Raw genomic sequence first — 21,652 nt, 5'->3', positions numbered from 1 at the left:
TCCCCACGCCTTTACACAACCTACACAGAGAGCTTGTTCTGTGTCGACACAGGTGTCCGAGGCAGACCGGGTGGGCCTTGGAACTCTCACCACCCCTTGCAGAGCAGAGGCCCCGAGAGACGACGAGACTCACCCGGGGTCACGTCCAGGGTTGGAGGCCGGGTCTGTTCCTCCTTCGCCACCATTGGTGTGTACTCAGGGCCTGGCACCCCATCTGCTCCTGCTGAGCTCTAAAGGCCTGTGCCCGGTGGCAGGCCTGGAGCCCGCAGTATGAGTGTCGCCAGAGGAGGGAGGTTCGTGGGCTGAGAGGGGTCTCAAAGCCCACTTCAGGCAGAGCCTCAGCATCACACAGGGAGCCCTCACCCTCAACGCCCAGTGCTGTCGGCCAGCCCTAAAGTTAAATGTGCCTGCCAGTCCCATCTGCCTCTGCATGCACAGCCAGCCACATGTCCGGCTCTGCCCTCTGGAGTCCACCGTCAACTCTGTCTCTGGGGGCTCTGCAATGGCCCCTGTTCTCTCAGCCTCCACTCCTGCCCCAAGAGCCAAAAGCCCACCAGCCACACGGTCGAGGTGCAAATGTAGCCCAACCTCCCCGTCACTCTACAGTGGCTTCGCGTCCGCCTGCCCGTGGCCCACACCAGCCCCCGTGAGTGGGCCTGCTGACGTCCCATGGCCCCCGTGCTGCCCCGACCACTGCTCTGGCTGCACCAGGTCATCTGACGCCACACACACACACACACACACACACACAGCCCGGCCTCACAGGAGCCTGATGCTCTGCAGCGATGGGCTCCCCGGACCGTGTAGGCATCCCCATCGTCCAGGCACTTGCAAGAAGTCCAGCCTCTCAGTGAGCCTATTCATGCTTAATCTCTCACTCTCCACCGTCCCCTCATAAAATAGGTATCTGCATGTGGGGCCGCACATGCATGAATGTGTGATCCTTACCATCCACAGGCCTGGCACCTGTCTGTCTTATTGACCAAGCCCCCAGGTGGGACTCAGTCTGGTTCCCTGGGCACCCGCAGGTGTCGGTGGTCACACAGAGGAATGAGTGACGTTTCACGAATAGAGGGAACCTGGGCAGAGGGCACAGCTGCTTTGAGAGGAAGACGCTGACTATGCTGAGCCCAGGATGCACCCGCACCTGTCAGGGCCCCAGGGGGCCTCACCTGCAAGTGGCACAGGCTCCCCGCCTTCCACAGTCACCTCTAAAGCACTTCGAGAACCCGACTACAGGAAACTCACACAAGAGAATCCTACTCCACACCGACTTGAAGCCACCACAGGGTCACTTGCTATCCTCAGGGTCAGCTTTAGGACCCCCATGGACACTGAAACCCATGGGTGCCCAAGTCCCCAATGTAGACAGCGTGTACAGAAGGTGGAGCACAACCTGTGTCTGCACAGGTGACCCCAGGGTAAGCCACGCATTGCTTTTTGCATGCAGGTTCAGCCCTGCACTCAGCATGCAGCAAAGTTCCATTCTTTGGAACTTTCTGGGATTTTTTTCCTGAATCTTTTCAATCCACAGTTGATTGACTCCATGGGTGTGAAACCTACTCCTGAAGGACAAATGTCACATGAGTGCAAAGCCAGTGGTGTCAGGTAACCGGGAGAGCGAGAGCACAGTCCCCCTCTGAGCAGCCTGGGCAGGCCAGCTCTGCCGCCTGGTGGTGAAGGAGCAGAAAGGGCTTCCTGGGCCTGTTGGGTGGCTGAGACCTGGATGTCCATCCTGAAGGACAAGAAAGAGCCCAGGGGACACACAGCTGTTTAATGTTCCACATTCTTGACACCCTGACTGTCCCCGTTGCTACAGCCTGGTGACCTCTATTTCACCCTGTGGAACAAAAATTACAGGCCCCAAATACTTCGAATGTGAAGATGAGGGTGAGACCTTGGGCCACAAACTTCAGTGGTTCCTAATGTGAACTTCAAAAGAAGGCCCTGCTGATGTATGGTCTTTGAGGACACTGGTTTCATCACAGCCTGTGGCCTAGAAATGGAGAAGCCCAATACCATCCACATGTTTGCTGTGAGTTCTGAGTTAAAACACAGATGTTTCACGTCAACTCTCTCCAGCCTCAGCGCTGCCGACATGGGAGCACACTGACCCTTTGTCATCGGGGCCGTCCTGCACATTGGGATTTGAGCAGCATTCCTGGCCTCCAACCATGAGACTCCAGGAGCACAGCCCTGGCCTCTGGTCATGACAACCAAAAGTATCTCCAGATGCTGGCAGGGGCCCGGTGGGGGCAGAATGGCCCCCAGTTGAAAGCCATGGTTTTGTGCCTCATTGTCACTTGGAACAGAGACATTATCAGAATGTTGTTTTGTGCCCATGGCGAAGGAAGGGGTTCCACTTCGCGGGGGCCGGGGCTGGTCCCAGTGCCAGGGCATCGGTGAGGCCAGGGCAGCACGGCCGTGACTTGTCTGAGCACCTGGGAAAGGAGTGCACACACAGCCTTTGGAACAACTAGCAGGAAATTAGTCATCAGCACCGAGTTTAAGAAAGAGACACGGAGAGACTGCCCAGGGCCGATGACTGGATTCTATGCTGCAAAATGACCCGGCAGTGCTGTTCCCGAGGATAGAAGCTCTCAGCGGGTACGAGGTGGGCTGAGGGAGGGCAGGCTTCCTGAGACCTGTGGCTTCTGCCACTCCTGGTCCAGAGTCACCATATTCTCTGCCAATCTCACTGCAGGAACACACTCTTCTCATGCACACAGGACATCTATCTCCAGGACAGATTACCTGTCACGTCACACGACAAGCCTCAGCAAACACAAGCTGATGGAAATCATACCACATGTCACAAAAATTAACTTGAAATGTGCTGTCTCGGAGACTTTATTTGAACAAACAGAATTTTCTGCACATGCGGTGGCAGTCAGAATAAGAAAGCTCCCACACAGAACCAGACCTGAGTGGTGTCTCTGTGCGTTCACACCTGCAGCTGGCCACTTGGTTTCACTTGCAGGCACCCATCACCTGGGGTGGGCAGCAGGTGAGAGCCAGGCTCTGCTCCCAGGAGAAGGCCCTGGCCTGCAGCTTTACAGGCAGCGTGGGCACGAGCATGCCTCAGAGAGAAGACCAGAGCGCGTGAGAGAAGCAAGGCCAGGGAATGGCACAGGGGGTGGTCCTACCGCAGTGTCTTCCGCTGTCCTACCTGTCGTCACCGCTGGCAGCCCCCTCCCCACTAAGCCCCAGTCCCAAGGCACCCACAGCGAGTGCTCCCGCCGCCAGTCTCGCTGACCTTGTTCTCTGGTTTGTTTTCTATTTCATCTTACGTCTGTTTCAGCTTCGGTGCTGCAAAAGCTTTATGTCTGCACATTAGAATTAGGACCCAAAACAAGTTTAATGATTATTAAGAATTATTCTTCTTTAAAAGCTTCTAACCTTTGGGAAGATAGACACTCCCCAAGGTGTGCCGGCAGCATAAAGAGGATGGGAGACGGAATCCAAATGGGAGAGAAAACAAAGCAGAACAGGAGCAAAGGTAAGCCGCATGCCAGCTGTGCGACACGGACCCCAAGTGAGGCACAGCCCCGGGTTCCTTCCATCTGCCCCCAGGAGAAAGCCATGGTCTTGGGGCTCTAACGTCCTCGCACGGGTGGTCCGCAAGATGGACAGCTTGGGAGGGAGGCCTAGCATCACCCCTCTTGCTTCCAAGACCACATTTTATTCCCTGGCTGCTGTGTAGACCTCGCCTCTTCTCCAGTGACAAAGCAAGGTGACAGCAGGGCCTTGCACTGACTGCGATGACACTGAGATAACATAAATGACAATACTTTGGGAATTAGAAAATGTGAGACAAAGGCCCCTGGCCAAGCAGCCACCTCCAGGCGAAGCTCCAGACTTGACGTGTAAGTTAAAGGAGGTATTGTGTTTGGTCCCCAGGTCTCAAGGGACAGAAGTGGGCTGGCCTCTGCCGGCACAGGCAAGGGACCAGCCAGGGACTCGAAGACAGAGGCAGTGCTGGTCTGCACGTGGTAGAAAAGGAAGGGCTCCATGGGCTCACTCTGGTTGTACAGATCCAGGATCTTCTTCTCCTGAAACAGGAGAGAATGTCCAAGGGAGGGGCAGGGGCTCAGCATCGTCCAGAGTTGCTCATGCACCCCAACAAATGTCTCGAAGCTCGAAGAGGGCCACGCACTTTGCAGGGCGGCCCAGCACACATTCAGAAGGCAGCGGTGAGCAGGCATGAGGTCCCACCTCCCAGTCTGGAGACGGCAAAGAAAGGACATGGGGACAGGGCAGCCACTAGTGGCCACACTCAAACAACAAATTGGAACTCCCCTCACACATGAGACTGAGGGGACCCCCGGAAAAGGACAGAAATGCAGACTTTCAGCAGGAAGCCAAGGACCCCTGAGCAAAGCTGACGGTGACAGCCACCCCTGCAAGGGCCCCAGCTTGACGAAGGTGGGCAGGTTGGGAGTTGGGGTCTGTGATCAACTGTCAACATATGCAACAGGTTGATGCCACCAAAAGCCACCAAGGGTCTAACAACCCAAAGGACTTGCATCCAGAGGATCACATGAATGAGCCATGAGAGAAAGCGTCTGGATCGTGGGCAGAGGTGTGTCAACGTGTGCACATTTGCACATGTGTATATCGTGCGTTTAAGAGAAAAAGAGTACTTGTCAGTAAATTCCACATGAGACCTCCAGAGACATGGGAACCATCCGTAACACAACCCCTCAAGTGGGGCGTTATCCCCAGCATCCCTCTACTCAGTTAATGACGTCCAGTTATTCTACCCACCTCCCTGCATGGCCAAAACCTAGGTGTCTCTGATGCCGCATTTTACCCTTCGACATTCAACCCAACACAGGGCCTGCAAACTCCATTTCCAAAACATTTCCTTCTCATCCCCACCCTCCATCCCGTCTATCACCTCCACGAGAGTAGGTCTTAAACCACAATAAGTGAATGAATGGGACTGTCACCCTCTGGCTGAATGTCTCGCATGATGCTATTGTAATTACTGTCAACCCAAACTCCATCTCAGAGCCCACGGAGCCTGCACCACTACTCTTGCCCACCTGGCGCCCTGACCCCACCGACCCCGCCTGTCACTCTGCTGCAGCCATACCTGTTCTCTCCCTGCCCCTCAACATCAGGCATTTCTGCCCCAGGGCCTGGCGCATACCCTCACTCCTCCTGGACACACTGCCCTACGTGTCCCCATTACTCAAGTCTCAGCTCAGACATCTCTCCTTCAGGAGGACCCCAATGGGCACTGCCTCCAAAGCCAGTCTGGACTCCTCCCTCTATCCGTCATCGTCTCATGGCCAGTGACCTTCCTCACCAGCTCTGATCCCATCTGAACCCAGCACATTCACCCATTAGTCACATAATCACCACGACGTGATTATCACCGGACCCTCAACACCAGAAACGGTTTGACAAGTGAAAGAACACATCTCCACTCCAGCCGCAACGCCCCTTCCACCTCACCTCACTTCCGGCCTGGGAGGGACCTGCAGAGGTGACCTGCTGACCCAGTGTCCCCACCTCTCCTTTGCAGGCTCCACAGCCTCGCTCTCTCTCTTGCATTTCTTCCCATCCTCTTGTTGTGGCAAGTGACAGTTTTGATGTCCCACTAGAACTGCAAGAGCCTCAGCAGATGAACAGGGCTAACAGTCATCACCATGCTCCACACTCACTCCACCAGGAAACCCTGTCTCCTCAGTCTAAAATGATTCCAGAACCTAAATGCTGCCGTCCACCCTCTCTGCTGCTCCCTCGTCATTAGAGTGCACAGATGATCTCAAAGTCTCCCATGGAGTACCCACTCTCATCCCCAGTGAGACCCTGGAGCAGGAAGTTCCAGCGATGAGCGGGAATTCCAAGAGCAGAGAAAGGCAGAGTGAAGGCGAGAAGGCGCCCAAGGAAGCATGGCGGGCACCTCCCAGTGCTCGCAGGAGAAAGAGCCCGCTCTCGTGAGACAGGACACGTCAGGGCGGCACTCACAGCATGCAGATACCGCAGACGTGCGAGGAACCGCCATGCTTGACGACAGGTGGGACGTTCTCTTTTTCACTCGAAAATCAGATTTTCTATCAAATAAACGTGTTGCAAAACAATTTTGGCTTTTTTTCCACGTTTTTTTATTAGTCGCTGACCTTCAGTTGCAAGGCAGGCTACCCTCCAACGTCCTAACAAGACAGACACATTTCTGGATTCTGGATTACCAAATAAATGGGGGTCCCTTCGCCAGAGACTCTAGAAACTCACAGGAGGATAGCGACCATGGCTGAAAAGATGAGAAGGGAGATGGTGGCAGTGTCCTTCTGAAAAGTCAGGAAAAGACCAGTGTCTTCCAGATGGGCCTAGTGTAATCCCTGCTGCCCCAGACCCACCACATGGCAAATGCCATATTCATTCATTCTTTCATCATCCAAGCACATGCCAATCACTGCCCAGGGAAATGGAGCAGACACAAGGACTAAGCAGAGGGCAGGCCTTGCCCCTGAGTTCTATACACACTGCTCAAACAGCTGGAGGTGAGACGCTCCACCCCAAGCTGTCTCGCCGACCCTTGCGGGGCTTTGTCCCCCAGCAGGTTTGGCCGGATATATTGACGTCTGCCTTCTTCTGCCATCCACCCACTAGTCCTGTCGGGACACTATAAGGCCAGGCGACCAGGCCCCTCCCCCACCCCAGGACAGGCCTCTACCCCCTCTATTTTCTTCACTCAGGACCAGGACAAACCCCAAGACAAATCCCGCCCTGACAACCTTCTGGGCCGTGTGACGTTCTCTTCCCCCCAGGGCCGCTTATTAAGCCACATTTTGAAGGAGGAGCCACAGTGACCACTCACCAGGAGCCACACTGCCGCTCCGCGGAACTGTCATGCAGGTCTGACCCTGAGGGACCCACACCTGCTGACTCGCGCCAGAGACCTCCCTGAACCGAGGCCCGCTCACTGTGGTTTAAATGGAAAAGAGGAAGGAGGGTTATGGTTAGGCTTCTTCACAAGATGCTGAAAGAAGAATCACGTCGCCCAGGTCCTTCGGGAGGGCAGGTCGCCTTGCACCCAAACCTGCAGCGCTCACTAGACCCCATGACCAGCCTTCTCTCCAGCAAAGCCCTGCGCTCTGCTGGGAGCAAGTGGCCTGAAGGGGTGACCCATCAGTCCCCAGCCACTCCCTGACACCAGCTCTGGCCTTGGCCTGACACTAGGCTGGAGCTGCGACAGAGGATAGCACTGTCCAGTGGGAGGTGGACAGTGCTAAGTGGTGAAGGTCACACATGTGGAAGGAAAACGATGTGGGTGTCCAGAGCCAGGTGTGAGTGCAGGTGTCCCAGCCCCCAGAGCCCATCTCAACATCACCCTCTCCAGAGGGTAATCTAAAGACTCCCATCATGGTGGGTTTGTCCCAGCACCTGTGGGGCCGCGAAAGGAGAGATAGGCTAGGGGCTCCCAGGACCCGCTGGGACACTGGCCCCTGAGGTCCTCATGCCAGTGTGTGTGCCCTTCCACCTACAGGGGGCTGGGGAGCCTGGCCCTACAGAAAACCTGAGCCACCTCTAGGACACCAAGGTGGCTGCGGTGGGGAGAGTAGGGCAAGTAGGCCAGTGACAGCGGCCCCTGGAAGCCCAAGGGCGGGCATGACTGTGGGCCCTAAATACCCCACAGCCCTGGGATCTGCATCTCCTCCCACAGCCCCCACTGGCACCTGCCTCTGCCGGGGAGCAGAGAGGGCCCCACACCAGGCACCCAGCTGCTCCCAGTGGGAGCGCCAGTCTTCCACAGGACAGATGCGGAGCCAGCCTGGCATGGCCACCACTGCCCTGGCCAGAGGACCCCCAGCTGCCTGCTGACAAAGGGCAAATGCCTTTACCAAAAGGCCAGGGGCTAGATCACAGCTCCAGCAGCCCTGAGAGTGGCAATGGGCCTGATGGGCTGGGTCATTTATGCAACATGCACTGGGAGGCCCCAGCTGCCTTGGCGGGTGTGACACCGGATGACGGGAAAGAAAGCCAGTTCCTCCTGCAGGGAGATCCCGTGAGGCTCAGGTGCAAAAACCACACCTGAGCTTCCCAGGTAGTCAGCATCAAGCCCACATGAAACAGGGCTGGCGACAAAGCCTAGCTTCTCAGAGGGGACACTGGGGGACTTCCCCAAGCCCAGTTTTCCTGTCATATTACCCTGGGGCTAGCACTGGAGGTGCCAGGCCCCTGATGAAGAGAGTTTGTCTCCTGGGTCTGGGAACTGCCCTCCACAGTCCCACCTAGGGAGTCCTGAGTTTGCAGAACTGGCAGTTAGCCACACTAGTCATTAGCAAAATGCAAATCAAAACCATCATGGGGTTGAGTTTCTAACCTTCAGGAAGGCCCAGATTAAAAAGATGGTATGAGAAAACACTCACGTGGATGGACATGTGAATTGCTTGGGCTTCGTGGAAAGTGATTTCCTAGGAGCTGCTAAAAGTCTCAGTGTATGTACCTTTGACCCATTGATTCTACCCACAGGAACCTGTCAGCCAAGCACTTCCCACTTCACAAGCTGGGGACCCTGCTTAGAGTGGCTGGCACAGCGAGAGCACTCACAGGGGACATCATGGGAAGTTCAGAAGCAGAAGAGGGTCGGGCCGCTGGTCGGGCCACTGGTCCAACAGCGCTGCAGGGTCCAAGGGCGGGCACTGTTTCAGCCCTGAATGGAGGGCCTCGCGTCAGGCCTGTCCACTCAAGTCCCCAGCATAACAAACCACCTCTGGCAACAAGAACTGAGAGCTCGTCACCTGCATCTTGCCAGGGAGAGCTCGTGTCCCACAGCACCGTCTTCCAAGTGTCCCCGGGCCCACTCAGGAGCCGTGCTGTCAGTCAAGTCCTAGCAAGAAACGACACTCAGACTTGGTGGTTCAAGGTACATATCATAAAGGTGCACTTTATAAAATGTGGGCAAAGCACACGGGATCCCAAGGCACCATGCAAACCTCAGCGCCAGAGGCAACAGGACATACCCCTTCCCACCTCAGGTCTGAGGGGACAGGAGGATGAAATGGCTACCACAACCAGAGCCTTGCGCAGAGGGCCAGGACCTGTGAGCCTCTTCAGGAACAGCAGTCAGCCTGGGGCCGCCCTGCAGGCGGGTACGGGGACAAATGCCTTGATCCTCTCCTCCCCACCTTCCGTGTACTTCCTGGAGATGCTGAGGGCCACCAGGGCTCATCCAGCACAGTCTGATTCTGGGCCCCACAGGCCCACGCCTTCCCTCCATGGGCAAAATGTCTGTGCCCCCACCCCAAGCAGACACAAAAGGACATCAGTGTGTGTGTCCTTCCACCTACTGAGGGACAGCTGGATGGCTTCCAGGTTTGGGTACTGATGAATGAGGCCACTGTGAACATTCGTGTGGCATGCTCACCTCATCATAAGATGAGACCATGTTTAACTTTGACCAGAGAAACAAAAACAAAAGCCATTGGACCATTTGCCTGGGCGGCTGCTCTACTCCACATCCCCACCAGCAATGGGTGAGTGTTGTTGTGGCTCCATGTCCCGCAGCCCCAGCGTCATCAGTGTCCGGGCTGTGGCCACGCTACTGGGGACAGAGTGGTACCTCCTTGCTGTTTAATTTGCATCTTCCTGCTGACATGTGGTGTGGAGTGTCTTTTCACGTGCCCATTTGCCATCTGTGCGTCTTCTTTGGTGAGGGATCTGTTCAGACTTTTTTGCCCATTTTTATCTGGGTTGTTTGTTCTCATATTTTTGAGTGCTATGAGATGTTTGTACATTTTGAGTTCCATCCATTTCTTTTCCCTTTGTTATTACAACTACTAGAGAATTTTAAATTCCCTACACAGAGCACACCTGGGCTTCGCATCTGTTTCCCTGGGATATTCAACTTGGGATGAGCTGCAGTGCAGCGTGTGGTGGTGGAACCAGCTGCTCACCTGGCCACGAGGAAGGACAGGGGCTGAGAGACAGCGCAACGCACAGTATTGGATGTGACACCACTGACACACTTATTTTTGCAACCTCCATAACCAACACTTTAAATTACCAGCTTGTTAAAACTCATATCCGAGTACGGCGTGCAGCTGGCATGCTCGCTGATGGCTCGGCTTCCCTCCCTGTCCTGACCCAGTGCTCAGGGCTCAGGCCACTGCCTGTCAGCTGGACCTCGAGGCATCCATTAGTTATTCCAGAATACACATCTACTCTCGCCACTGTCCTCTAAAGCCTTCGATGACACCATGTGGCCAGGACGGGGGTGCTCTCATAGGATGCACACAGGGGAGGAGGAAGTGCAGGTGGGTCCAGGGGGTGTTCACAAAGTGCAGGTGGGTCCAGAGCATGTGGGAGGAGGGCAAGCTTCAGACCTCCCCAGAGGCACAGGGCAGGGGACAGGTGGTGACCGGTGACCAAGTAGAAGAGGGCAGGGCTGTGGCCTTCTACGTAGAATCTAGCCAATGCCGCCTAGGGGTCCTCCAACCGCATCCCCCTGCCAACTGCCCACAGCCTGAGCAGAACCAGGGTACAAAACCAGAAGCTGCGGCAGCTGCTCACAGTCAGCCTCGTAGGCATGGGGCAGGCGGAGACGGGAGCCCCACCTGAGGCTCAGGGGTATACCTCGCCTGGGTCCCTGGCTGGCCTATAACTGCCCACCCGCTCTGGCCAAGAGCCCCTCTAAACTGCAGGCCAACACCCTACTCTGAGTACGGCCCTCCACACCAGCCACCTGCAAGCCCAAGACCCTCACAAGTGGATGCTGCTCACTGCGCACACCTCAGCTTGGCAAAGGCCACATTTGGCTCCTCGCAGCTTGGGAAAGGTCGCCTCGCCCCCTCCCTTGCTGGGTGCCTCTGTGGAGAGGGACTGCTGCCAGGGTGCCCCCTTCAGGACCTGCCCTGGTCCAGCCACGCTGCCGTCAGCGCCGTGCCTCCCGCCACCAGCAGAGGGCGCCATGACAGTGAGTGACCCTGAGTGACAGCAAGTGGTCTCTGGAGGCCGCACCTGGGCCTGCAGCCAAGACCTGTCATACCCACTGAACTGTGCTCGTCCAGCTGTTTCTGTGACCCACTGTGACCTACTGGCTGACACACTTCTGACCTCACGGTCTAGTTCATGTTCATATCCAAAATCGAATTGCTAAGGGCATTTCAAAGTGAAATATATTCCAAAAAGAAATAGTTTTATAAAATTAAGTTTAGTTCATTAATTAAAGTGGACTTTTGGTTTTCACACGTTCAACAAATTAGTTTTTAAATAGATTGAGTTAAGTCTCGGCTCGGTGACGTGGGGCTCGGTGACGGTCTGCTGTCTTGTTTCCTAACGAACATAACAAAATGATCTCATATTTAGATCCACGCTCCAAATAATTCCCGTCCTTGGTTTGAATGTCTTGTTTTCAAGGAAAAGTCATCACAGGGCGCAGGAGCAGAGAACACGCAGGGACGCCTGATGAGGTGAGTGGCACTCCCTCGAGTGTCTGCAGGTGCAAAACAAGAAACGCTGCACTTCACGGGTCCGGCCAGGACTGCGTCGGAGGGAGCGGCATGGCAGCTAGTCACAAAGCAATGCAGCTGACCATCAGGGCAGAAGGCCTCACATGCAGCTCCTTCAGAGGCCTGTGGGAAAGCTATTTGCACTGTTTGAGGCCACGGGAGCAAAAGGGAATGCTTTCACTTTTAAATAGGCACTGCTGACAGGTTACTGATTCCACTGCAGGCTGATAGAGCGTGTGAGTAACTGGGCATCGCTACGACAAAAGTAGGGCCCCAAAAAGAAATGCTGCCAAGCGAGCTGCTGGCAAAACGCTTCGTGAGTAAATACATGCTTTAGAATAAATGAGGTATTCAAGAAAATGTCGCCCCCAGTAAGGAATCGAGGGCATGCTTCAGGGATTACAGGATGGGGAGGCGGTGGTAGATGACAGGGAGGAGGGTACGAGCCACAGGCAGCACGCCTGCAGAGGGGGTAGGAGCAAGGCTGCGTGTGCCTGTGTCTATGTGTGGACATGATCACAGGGTGCAATGCAATCCGCATGACACTCTGTCGCAGCATTGCTTTTCATGGCTGCCTGATGACCAGGCTCTGAAGACAAGGAGGGGGCGGCGAGCCAAGGAAAAGGCAGGAAGCTGCTTCTCCCCTGGAGCCTCCAGAAGGTACTGGTGCTGCCTGTACCTTGATCTGAGCCCCACAAGACCCATCGGGACCGACCTCCAGAACGAGAAGACGTTGGCCATTTGTCACAGCGGCAGGAAGACCCACATGCACCCTATGTCCATCCAGCTGAGGCTTTAGCACACATGTTGCGTGCATCAGTCATATTGCTCATACCTGAAAAGCCAGAATGGGCAGACACTCCCCGTCCCCTCCGCTCTGCTCCTATGTCCGCCCATCGCCCTTCACCAGCGTCTGGAACTAGCTTGGTAAGAGGACCAGGCCCTTGTGACTGGCTGCTCACCTGATGCTCTGGCTGTCACTTGTCTCTGCCTGTCCCATGTTTTGGGTCACCCTGCTCTTGGCAGGGACCCACCCACCCTTTTCCACTTACACGTGGCTGATGGCAAATTGCTGTTGTCTTTCTTCCTGTCACGTGGGGCCTGGACACAGACTGCTAAGCTGCTTCCATACGCTTCTGGGTCAATTCCCAGGGTTGATCCCCCGGCACCCACCAACCCTGCAGGACTAGCTCATTCAGAGCCCGCCAGCCCTCCCCACGGCGAGGGCAGACTCTGCCTGGCCAGACCGTGGACTTGTGGATGACACAGCCACAGTGACACTCAGAGGCCCACGGGCAGACACTGGCACACTGCAGCTAGAACTTTATTCCATCACAGGAGGGGAGGCTTCCCCACCCGCTGACTTTGCAGGGCCTGTTTTAGCTTCACAAACTTGCTCGAATGAAAACTCGATGGTGTTCTTTATCCCAGGTTGATTTGTCATTCTGACAGGCTCGCCAGGATTGCAGGAGGTGCTGATGAACCAGCCGGGATGCATGGCCGACTCCAGTGTGTTCCAGGAGCCCACCACTGCCCGGTAGAAGGTGAAGGGCTGCTGGTCTGCTTCGTGCTGGATGGCCAGATGCCTCAGCTTCCTCTTCTAGGAGGTAAGGAGTTAACTGGCCAGCGCCGCCAGCAAGGGAGCAGAGCAGGTCAGCTGTGTTTGGAGAGCCAGGTAGGAGGACGGGGCCCAGGTGGGAACTTGTGCAGACCGAGAGGCATGGCAGGTCTCGGCCTTCCCCTGTGGGGTGGCCGAGGGGACAGGAAATTGGCTGGAACTCTCACCTTCAGCTGAAGGGATGGCTGGTCTGCACTCTTGTCCTGCTCACAGCAGAGACAAAGCTCTCCGTCAGCCACCGCCAAGAGAATGGGGCTTCCATTTTCACAGGCTGAGCTCAAGTGAGAGGCCAAGACAAAGAAGGTCTCTGGGAAAAGACAGAAGGGGGACTCAGAGCAGGGAGAGGCCCCCGTGTGTAGGGACTCCAGGCTCCATGCCCCCAGCTCAAGCCTCCTCCTCACCCAAGGCCCAGAGAGACCTCCTCTGAATCTGGTCCCCCAGTCCAGTCGCCCAACCGCCATTCCATTCCTAGTGGTCCCTGGGCTCTGCCGAGGCCAGAGGTGTCCCACAGCCAGAGCCAAGCCCCGGAAGGAAGGCAGCCAAGAGAGTCACCTGGGAGAATGCTTTTGTTTAGAACTGCCATGAGGGTCCCAGAATCCAGCACCAACACTTTGTGGTTCTGGTCATGAAGGCTGAATTTCTCTGGGTCTTTGGTCACCACTTTTAGACCTAGATCAACGTAACAAGACACCAACGCTTCACACCGAGAACAGATGGTCATTCCCAGCCCTCCACCTGCCTTGGGCTTCAGCGTCAGCCACTGACACCTCCTGCCCAGGTGTCTTGCCTGACTTTGACTCATGGGTTCAAGTCCAAGCTCTGCTACCCAGAGCTTTAAGACACAGGAGAAGTCACGAAATCTCTCCAAAGCTCCACGTCCTCATCTGTAAAATAGGGCAATAGCAGCGTCCATTAGAACGCTCACTCAAATAAGTGACACTTAGCCAGATGTCTGAGCTTGGAAAGAAAGAGCTCTGTACGTCGATCATATTCTTCTTCTCCTCTGTCCTGTACCCTCCCCCACCCACCATGCTCCCATCCAGGCATGGATGGGACACATCTTTGCACAGCTGGGCCTCTGCAGGGACAGCGCACGAGGGGTGAGGAATGCAGACAGGAGGCACTGGGGCTAGCACCGGGTAGGTCAGCTGGCACGGGGCTCCATCAGAAGGGACAGAACTGTGCCCAGCCCTGCAGGAGCCTCTCTGAATGGCCAAGACCAGCCAGGGCAGTGGCAGGGGCTTTCCTTGGGCACAGCTCCTGGTAGCGCATCCCAGCCAGTCCTGCTCAGCACTGGGGCCCTGCCCAAAAGCCTCCCCTCCTGGACCTGCCCGGGCAGGCGGCCTGCCCCTCGGTTTATAGAGGCTGGAGCCCGCATGTGGGCCAATGACAGGTGTGGATGGCGATGATGAAATGTCAGCCGTGAGAATGCAGTAACCACTGCACCAGGTAGCTGCCACGTAACTATCCGTGATGGGTGGTGACAGCAAGGCATGACATCGAAGGCTTTGTCTCCACCCGGCAGTGAGCACAGGCCCCTGCTGGTCTCCTGTTGCCCTGGGCTCAGAGAGGCTCTGCCTGGAGCGCTGGCTCTCTGCGCCCCTTCCTCTGGACACGAGGCCTTCCCCCTGGGCTGCCGCCCCTCTGCACGCACACTTGCAACACAGCCTCGTGTCCCTGCCTCGTCTCCCACCAGCACTGGGAGTTCCTGAGCGCTGGCCCTCATCTACCTTGGCGCGGCCCTCCCTGGCCCCAGACTAGTGCCCCATGCATCATGGACATGTACGTTTATAGATGGGATGAATGGCCCTGCTGGGTCCTAAGTAACTACAGTGACAGCCTTTTAAAAATGCAACCGTAGCTGGGGCTGGGGTGCCCTCGGAAGTCCTTGGAAGGAGTCCCTCAGTGGGGTCTGATGGGTTCAGATGTCACAGAGGAGCAGTGGGCATGCTGGGCCGCCCCTGGGCAGCAGCTGTGCGGTGCGGATACTTCACAGTCCCCATGAGACGATGCGGTGTCTCAGCACCTCAGATGCCTGACTGTGGAGGCTGGTTCCACAGGGAGCCTGTAACCCTGCCACACTTTGCACTGTGGCCTGAAGCAGGGAGTCACACTGAGCCCTGTTTATGTTTATGGACGGGACAAATGGCCCTGGCCGTGTCCTAAGTGACTACAGTAACAGTGTGGTCCACAACATCTGCCCCAGCTGACACTGGAACCTCCTCGGGGGCATTTCTGGGCACCACCCCAGTTCACAGCACCAAGGCAGGTCAACTCAGAGTCAGGAAACGAGATCAATGCTTCTAGCTTCTGAAACGTTAACCATGCCGTGACTCTCCCGTCCTTACCCACCAGTGCTGGCAGTGCTGGCAGTGCTGCTGGTGGGGGGCCACTTTCTGAGTGGCAGGCCTGAGGCCAGGGCTTCCAGCCTTGGCTGCACAGCAGACCACTCGAGTGACTTCTAAGACCACGAATGCCTGGGCCCCACAGGCCTGCAGTTCTGACAGAGCTGGTCCAGGCTGAGACCAGCCATGCTGTCCATACCAGGAGCATCTACAGCACGAGGATTGTGCTTTTGAACTCTCGGATGTTTCCTGAGCCTGCCCGTCCACGTCTGCCCCCGCTCACCACACCCGACTCGGCCCCACCACCTCCACCTGGCATGTGAACATCCTCCTGACAGGGCTCTCTCTCGCCCTATTCCAGACCCCAAATCCGTTCCTCAGACGTCTTCTCTCCTCAGAGGCATGTCAGTGGCCGCCAGGTGTGGGCATCAATGTCCTTTCCGGAGGACATCGCAGTAACCCTGATATCTGTGCACAGGCTGCCAGCCTGGACTTTTCAGCACAAGACCCTATGCTGCAGGATTTTCATTCTTGACAAATTATCCGGAACTGCTGCTGCCGCTTCTGGTCCAAGGAGCACACAGAGAATCTCTGCTCCCGGTCTGGTGGAGTCGAAGGTAGAGCAGGCCCAGCAGCAGGTGCAGACGCGCTCCAGGGATGAGAGCCTGCCTGGGACCATGCGTTGTCTGGGGGCTGCGTGAGGCCCTGGCTACCACGTGGCCTGCGGTGCAGCCAGCACTTGGACCAAGGTCCCCCGACTGCCCTGTGCACAGCGTGGTGACAGGGGCCTTAAACCTGACCTGGGCAGACAGATATCACAGTGCCTTCCAGCCCAGCATCTGTTACTTTCTACCTGTGCACCTGGGGCAGGTGGCCTCCCTCTCTTCCTCAGTTTCTGCACCAGGAAGGTGGTGACCTCGCACTCCCCCGGGGTCACTGTGAGTGCCAAGGCACTCAGTGGTGTGGGTCCTCTGAGACTCTGCTGCCAACTCCTAGTTTTTATAAGCACTGCGAGGCAGCCAGGTTGCCAGCAATGGTCAGAAGCAGCACCAGGAATGTTCCCAGGCTCAAACCCTCTCCTCCCCTGGCACTCACCAGGTCTCTGCGGAGGCCAAGGTCCATCTTTCCCATCAACCCTCTCCAGATCTGCTTCCACAAAGGGAATGCCTCAGCCCACTCCAAAACCCGAGAACCTTCATCTCTGACTCTCCTGCCCCCCGCCCCCAGAGAGCCCAGGGTACCACCCGGGGCCACGCCTGTGCATGCAGAGCTCAGGGAGGTGACACTGTGGCCTGGCTCCCGGTGAGGGGCGGGGGTCGCTGGCTCTGGCCAGGTCTGGAGTTAGAGACAGGGAGGTCTATCCAGGCCCCAGGGGTCACTTAGTGCCCTTCTTCTCCCCTCTCCCTTCTTGGGCACCAGCATGAGGTGCCCAAGGGACACCGAGATGAAAACAGACTACACACGGCTTCTGCGCAGGAGGAAGCCAACCTCGGCTGCTTGTGGAGGTTGCAGCAGTGTGCTCAGCTCCCGCGGGGCTGTCAGACCACCCGCCTGCACCGCACGGCCTTGGTTCTCCTCCTGTCTCCAGCCCAAGGACCCAGCAAGGGAGGGTTGGGGAGGGGCTGCCCAGACAGCAGACTCTCGAGGACTCTGTGGCAGCAGGATGAGCACCTCCCCTCCCACGTAAGATGACAGAGGCAGCATCAGTCATGGTCTCGGTGTCACCAGTCCAAGTTCCCCAGGGCGGGGACACTACAGCATCTTGTTCCTGTGCCCACCCAGAGTCCACCCCCCATTGCCCGGAGACAGAGTGAGCATGGCGGCCACCACGGAGCCCTGTTCCAGGCATCTCTTCTGTTGTCTAATCAGCATCCTGCTTTTAGTCCCTGGCTCTGATCACCACCTGTAGTTGGGAGCTTGGGGACGTGGCCTCTGTGTGCCCACGTCATGCCCACCCTCCACGCCTGTGCATCACAGAGCTGTGTGCATCACATCCCCCTCCTACTGTCCCCCACAAGCCAGTACCCAGAGAGTCGAGGCTCAGACACCCCCACCTGCAGGCTGAGGACACACATGCATCTGCAGGGTTCAAGCCATCCTCAGTGAGGCAGGACCTCACACCTGAGTCTCAGGGTGACCCCTATCCATCTCTCCACTGCCCGCTGCCCAGGGCTCCTACGATCGAGGTTCTCATCTAACTCTCCCCCAGGGGCTCCAGAGGCTCAGTCTGATAGGTCCCAAGAGGCCTCGCAGGGCCCCTCCGCAAGCCCTCACCTGCACGCCAGGGGACCCGGGAGCATTTCCACAAGAACCTCACCTCCTGAGCTGCCCTGGAGCTCGGCTCCTTCCCAGCCTTCAGAGCCTGTCCTCACAGCTGGGCTCTCCTCCAGGAAGGACATTATCACCGTGATGGATGACTCGGGAGGAACCTGGGACAAAGGGCAGGACCTGAATGGACAGGAAGGACACTGGTCGTGGGCCCTCTGATCCCAGGACGCCTCTGCTCGGAGACGTTTGCTGTGCCCAGAGGGCTTCGCGGACAACCCTGCCCTCCCTTCCACCACTCCTTCGAGTTTTGCCTCCAAAGCCATGCTTTCCAACCGTGGCTCACAGTGCCACTTTCACAAACCTCGACAAGGCTTTATGACAGTGGGAAAGAGAGCGTATTGCTCTGGTCCAGGGGCTGCAAACCCTCCACTGCCTGTTCTCAGTGAAGCCTCCCTGGCTGCAGCCATTCTGTCTGCAGGGCAGAGGCGAGTGTGGGGAAGTTGTCTGTGCCCACCGTCCCCACCTATACACTAGCTGCTGCCCTGCCCCGTCTGCAGCAGTCTAATCTTTGCAAAGAATGGCAGTTTCTCTGCAGCCTCCTGTCACAGACCCGGAGTCTCAACAGCTCCTGTCCTGGGGCAGAGCTGACACAGAACCCCAACTCTGCGGCCACACTGCGCTCAGGTCACTGGACACTTCCCCACTGTCCATTCAGGACAACGGCGAGGGCCAGGTGAGCACCCTTGTTCCCATTCTAAGGGTGGAATCCGAAGGTGAGTGACTTGGCAAGGCCCATGCCCCTTTTAAGGTTGCAGATGTGCAATCTGTGTGGCAAACCCATCCTTCAAGTCTCCCGGGAGAGAGGCCTAGGGGACGAGGAAATGGTTTGGCAGAGAATGAAAACGACAAGGAAAGGCCCCAGGGCCCGGCAGCAAGGACGGCGAGGATGGCAACTGGCGGTCCTGAGGTGGGGGGACCCGATGGCCTTTAACGGACACACAGCCGCTGTTTGATTTTACGCCATCTGAGATCCATCCCTTCCTACCTAAGAAGCTCAAACAATGGGGTCCCCAAACTCCTGCCCAAAGACCCATCCTTTCTAGACCCTGAGGTCAGTGTTCTTGGCCTTTGGAGAAGGCACTTATGTCCCAGGCTTTGTAGGTCTCCCAGGCTCACCGTGTGCCTGGCCCCGCGGCCACGCCATCCTGTGGGACAGCAGGCCTGCTGGGCTGGGTGGGTGTCGCAAACAAACAATACTCAGACCCCCAGGAAGTCTGTAGGGGCTTCCGGTGGGGACACAGAAGGCAGGGGCCAGTGCTGCTCACTACCCCATTGTGTCTGTGGGCTTCTTGAGCTGGGGGTGAGGACCACCTACCTGGGCCGGGATCCCCGTAGTCTGTGGCTCTGTCTTGGAGCCTGAAGACCAGTCAGCCTTCCGTCCTCAGGAGCTCTAATCTGGAGCAGTCAGTGTCACCTTGCTCTGAAAGGCAGCCTGCTTGAGAGTACGTGCACACACACCTCAGCAGCATACCTCTGGCCAATAATAATGGCATCTCAGGCGTCAGACATCACTTACGGCCTGCCAATTTCCACTGTGAGCATAAACAATTCCTACAGGGCAGTGTCACTCTGCCCAGCTCTATGCCACATCCACTTGACCCGATTCAAGGTGCTCGAGGGAGACAGTGTGGCAGCCTGTCCACTCCAACAGGGTGGGGGGATGGGTCTCTGTCCTCCTGGAGATTCTTGGTCCCAGTCCAGAGTTCAAGCAGGTGCAGTCTCCATGTTCCTTCCACTTCTTCAATGGGACACACAGAGCACCCGCATGGGACCTTCCCTGATCAGGCCCACTGAGGACCGGCTTCTGCCCACAGCCCGTTGGTGATGCTTGCGTCTCCTTGCACCTTGCTTTGCATTTGCTCTTGTCCGTTCCTGAGTGTGGCTGTACCCTACAACGCCAGAAGCAGCCAGTCGGTTGGAGAAAAATCCACACGACCAAGTAAGAGCGTAGCTTGGGGCCACTGGCAGCAGCAGCAGCACAACACAGGGGCAACGGCAGCACACGATCCCTGGCCACATGCTGCCACCCACCCACCAGGCCTATCTTTACCTCTCTAATCCTCTGACACCAGGCTGGGAGGCCCTGTCCTACTGCTTTCCCAACAAAAGACAGAGAAGGTTTGGGTGTTCAGCAATCACACCCTGGTCACGGATCCAGTTCCAGGCAGCACAGGACTGTCGCACAGGCCTCCGGAGCGCTTGGCGGCCCCGCACCCTCTGGTCTCACCCTGTAGTCGTTTTCCACGCACACGTCCACACAACACAGACACAGGAATGTGTTCAACGGATTATTTGGGGACACGCCTTTCCCATCGATGTCATATCTCGGCTCACTTCATCAGTACTTTTGCACGTTATTTTTTGTCACTGCAAGGTATTTCTTTATTTGCCCAAAGACTTGCAAAAGTGCTATTCTCTTGACAACTGAAATAAAAACTCTGAATTTGTTAAATTCCTGCTAAACATGGGTCTTTGTAGAATCTCTCAGTGACCCTTTGGGATGAAGTGAAGTGGCAAAGGAAAAGATGATGGGAAAGCAAACTGTCACTGACCTGCCTCCCAGGCAGACAGCTGGGTCCCTCCCAGTCGCTTGCTCTCACTGGTCAGCATGGAGGGTGACCAGCCGGAATGAGTATGAAATAGCCTTGTAGAGACCCCACCCAGGGATCCTGATGGGTGGGCAACCGAGAGAAGTCATCTCTGCAAGGGGGTGACAGAGTGTCTGTGGTGTCACCACTGCAAACTCCCCGACGTTCCCACACAACCTCACCGAAGATGCCAGTCCTTGCCAATGCCATCGCACGAGAGGATGCCATCTGTTCTCTCGTTTGCGTTTCCATTTGTGTGAGGTTGAGGACAAGAGTCAGCTAATCTGTGTGTCACACACGGTCGGACCTTACTAAGGTGGCCCCCCATGCCAGACACCCGGGTTTTCATTTCCACTGTTATCCACGATGTCGTGTCTGCTAAATGTGCCTGTACTTAACCTTCTCACTTCACTGATTACGCTCCTGGGGTAAATTCCCAGACGTGTAGTGGCTGAGTCAACACATATACACATTGTATTTTTATACTTTTAAAATTTTTGCATCTTATACTGATTTTTGAGGAATCTAATTCTTTAGATTTTTTTTTCACTTGTTGTGGAAAAATCCCAAAACCAGTCCAGTGAAGAACCAAGCAGTAACTCAGAGAGGAGAACTCAGGTTTATCATACAGCCCCAGAGGAGCTAACTCTCTGAAGATCTGGGCCAAAAGCACACTTGCAACATTCCTTATATACAGGCTTTTTACGCAAGCTGATTGGTTGATTTGAACTCAGACCATTACAAACAGTGGGAGTTGCTATGGTTGCAAGAAGTAACATTGGTGGAAAGGCAGGAGTTGTTATAGATTGCCAATGGTTATAAATTGTTACAGGAAGCGGGAGCTGCTAAGGTACAAAGTGCTACAAGGGGTGGGAGCTGCTAGGGGTACAAACTGTTACATTCGTGGCTTCGGTTGAACAAAGTACAAGTGAGTTCTGCAAGTGAGCTCTTGCATGCAGCAAGCATATTTACAGAAGCAGAAATGGTTGATTAGTTTTTAATGATAAGTCCTCAAATTTCCTCTTCAATCTAACCATTCATTACAGAAGTAATCATCATTCAGACATCCTGACAGATTGTATTTTACTCTGTGTGTGTGTGTGTGTGTGTTTGTGTGTGTGGTGCATTTGTTTTCTGTGTGTGGGGGTGTGTATATGCTTTATGTGTATATATTTGTGTGTGCATGTATCTTTTCTTAGAGTGTATGTTTTTATGTGTATGCGTGTTGTATTTTGTGCGTATCTATTATTGTGTATGTGTGCTTTGTGTATCTGTCATGTATGTAATGTATGCGCTGTGGGAAAAGTATTT

General features: G+C 55.8%; 2 protein-coding genes across 3 annotated transcripts; both read right to left on the bottom strand.

Annotated features, from left to right (window-relative positions):
* Positions 1–3,244: 3,244 nt before the first annotated feature.
* Positions 3,245–10,923, bottom strand: LOC120593781 (uncharacterized). Its single transcript, XM_039851709.1, is given in 6 exon segments — positions 3,245–4,052; positions 6,132–6,217; positions 6,830–6,934; positions 7,522–7,600; positions 7,689–7,826; positions 10,735–10,923. Coding segments are annotated over 6 exon segments (996 nt in total). The 3' UTR covers positions 3,245–3,653.
* Positions 10,924–11,683: 760 nt separating this feature from the next.
* Positions 11,684–19,630, bottom strand: IL37 (interleukin 37). 2 transcript variants are annotated; one of them, XM_039851643.1, is made up of 4 exons: positions 19,069–19,630; positions 17,743–17,873; positions 13,248–13,387; positions 11,684–13,062 (listed from the first exon to the last, which is right to left on the bottom strand). In XM_039851643.1, exons 2-4 carry the CDS (start codon positions 17,822–17,824, stop codon positions 12,787–12,789), a joined length of 498 nt encoding a protein of 165 aa, XP_039707577.1. In that variant the 5' UTR covers positions 17,825–17,873; positions 19,069–19,630; the 3' UTR covers positions 11,684–12,786. The 2 variants fall into 2 exon arrangements, with proteins under 2 accessions (XP_039707577.1, XP_039707576.1); XM_039851642.1 differs by lacking the exons at positions 17,743–17,873; positions 19,069–19,630 and adding an exon at positions 13,633–14,016.
* Positions 19,631–21,652: the final 2,022 nt, after the last annotated feature.

This window comes from Pteropus medius, unplaced genomic scaffold (genome assembly GCF_902729225.1).
Source record: "Pteropus medius unplaced genomic scaffold, Ma_sr-lr_union100, whole genome shotgun sequence".
Taxonomy (NCBI): Eukaryota; Metazoa; Chordata; class Mammalia; order Chiroptera; family Pteropodidae; genus Pteropus; species Pteropus medius.
This window is presented reverse-complemented; position numbering and strand designations above follow the sequence as displayed.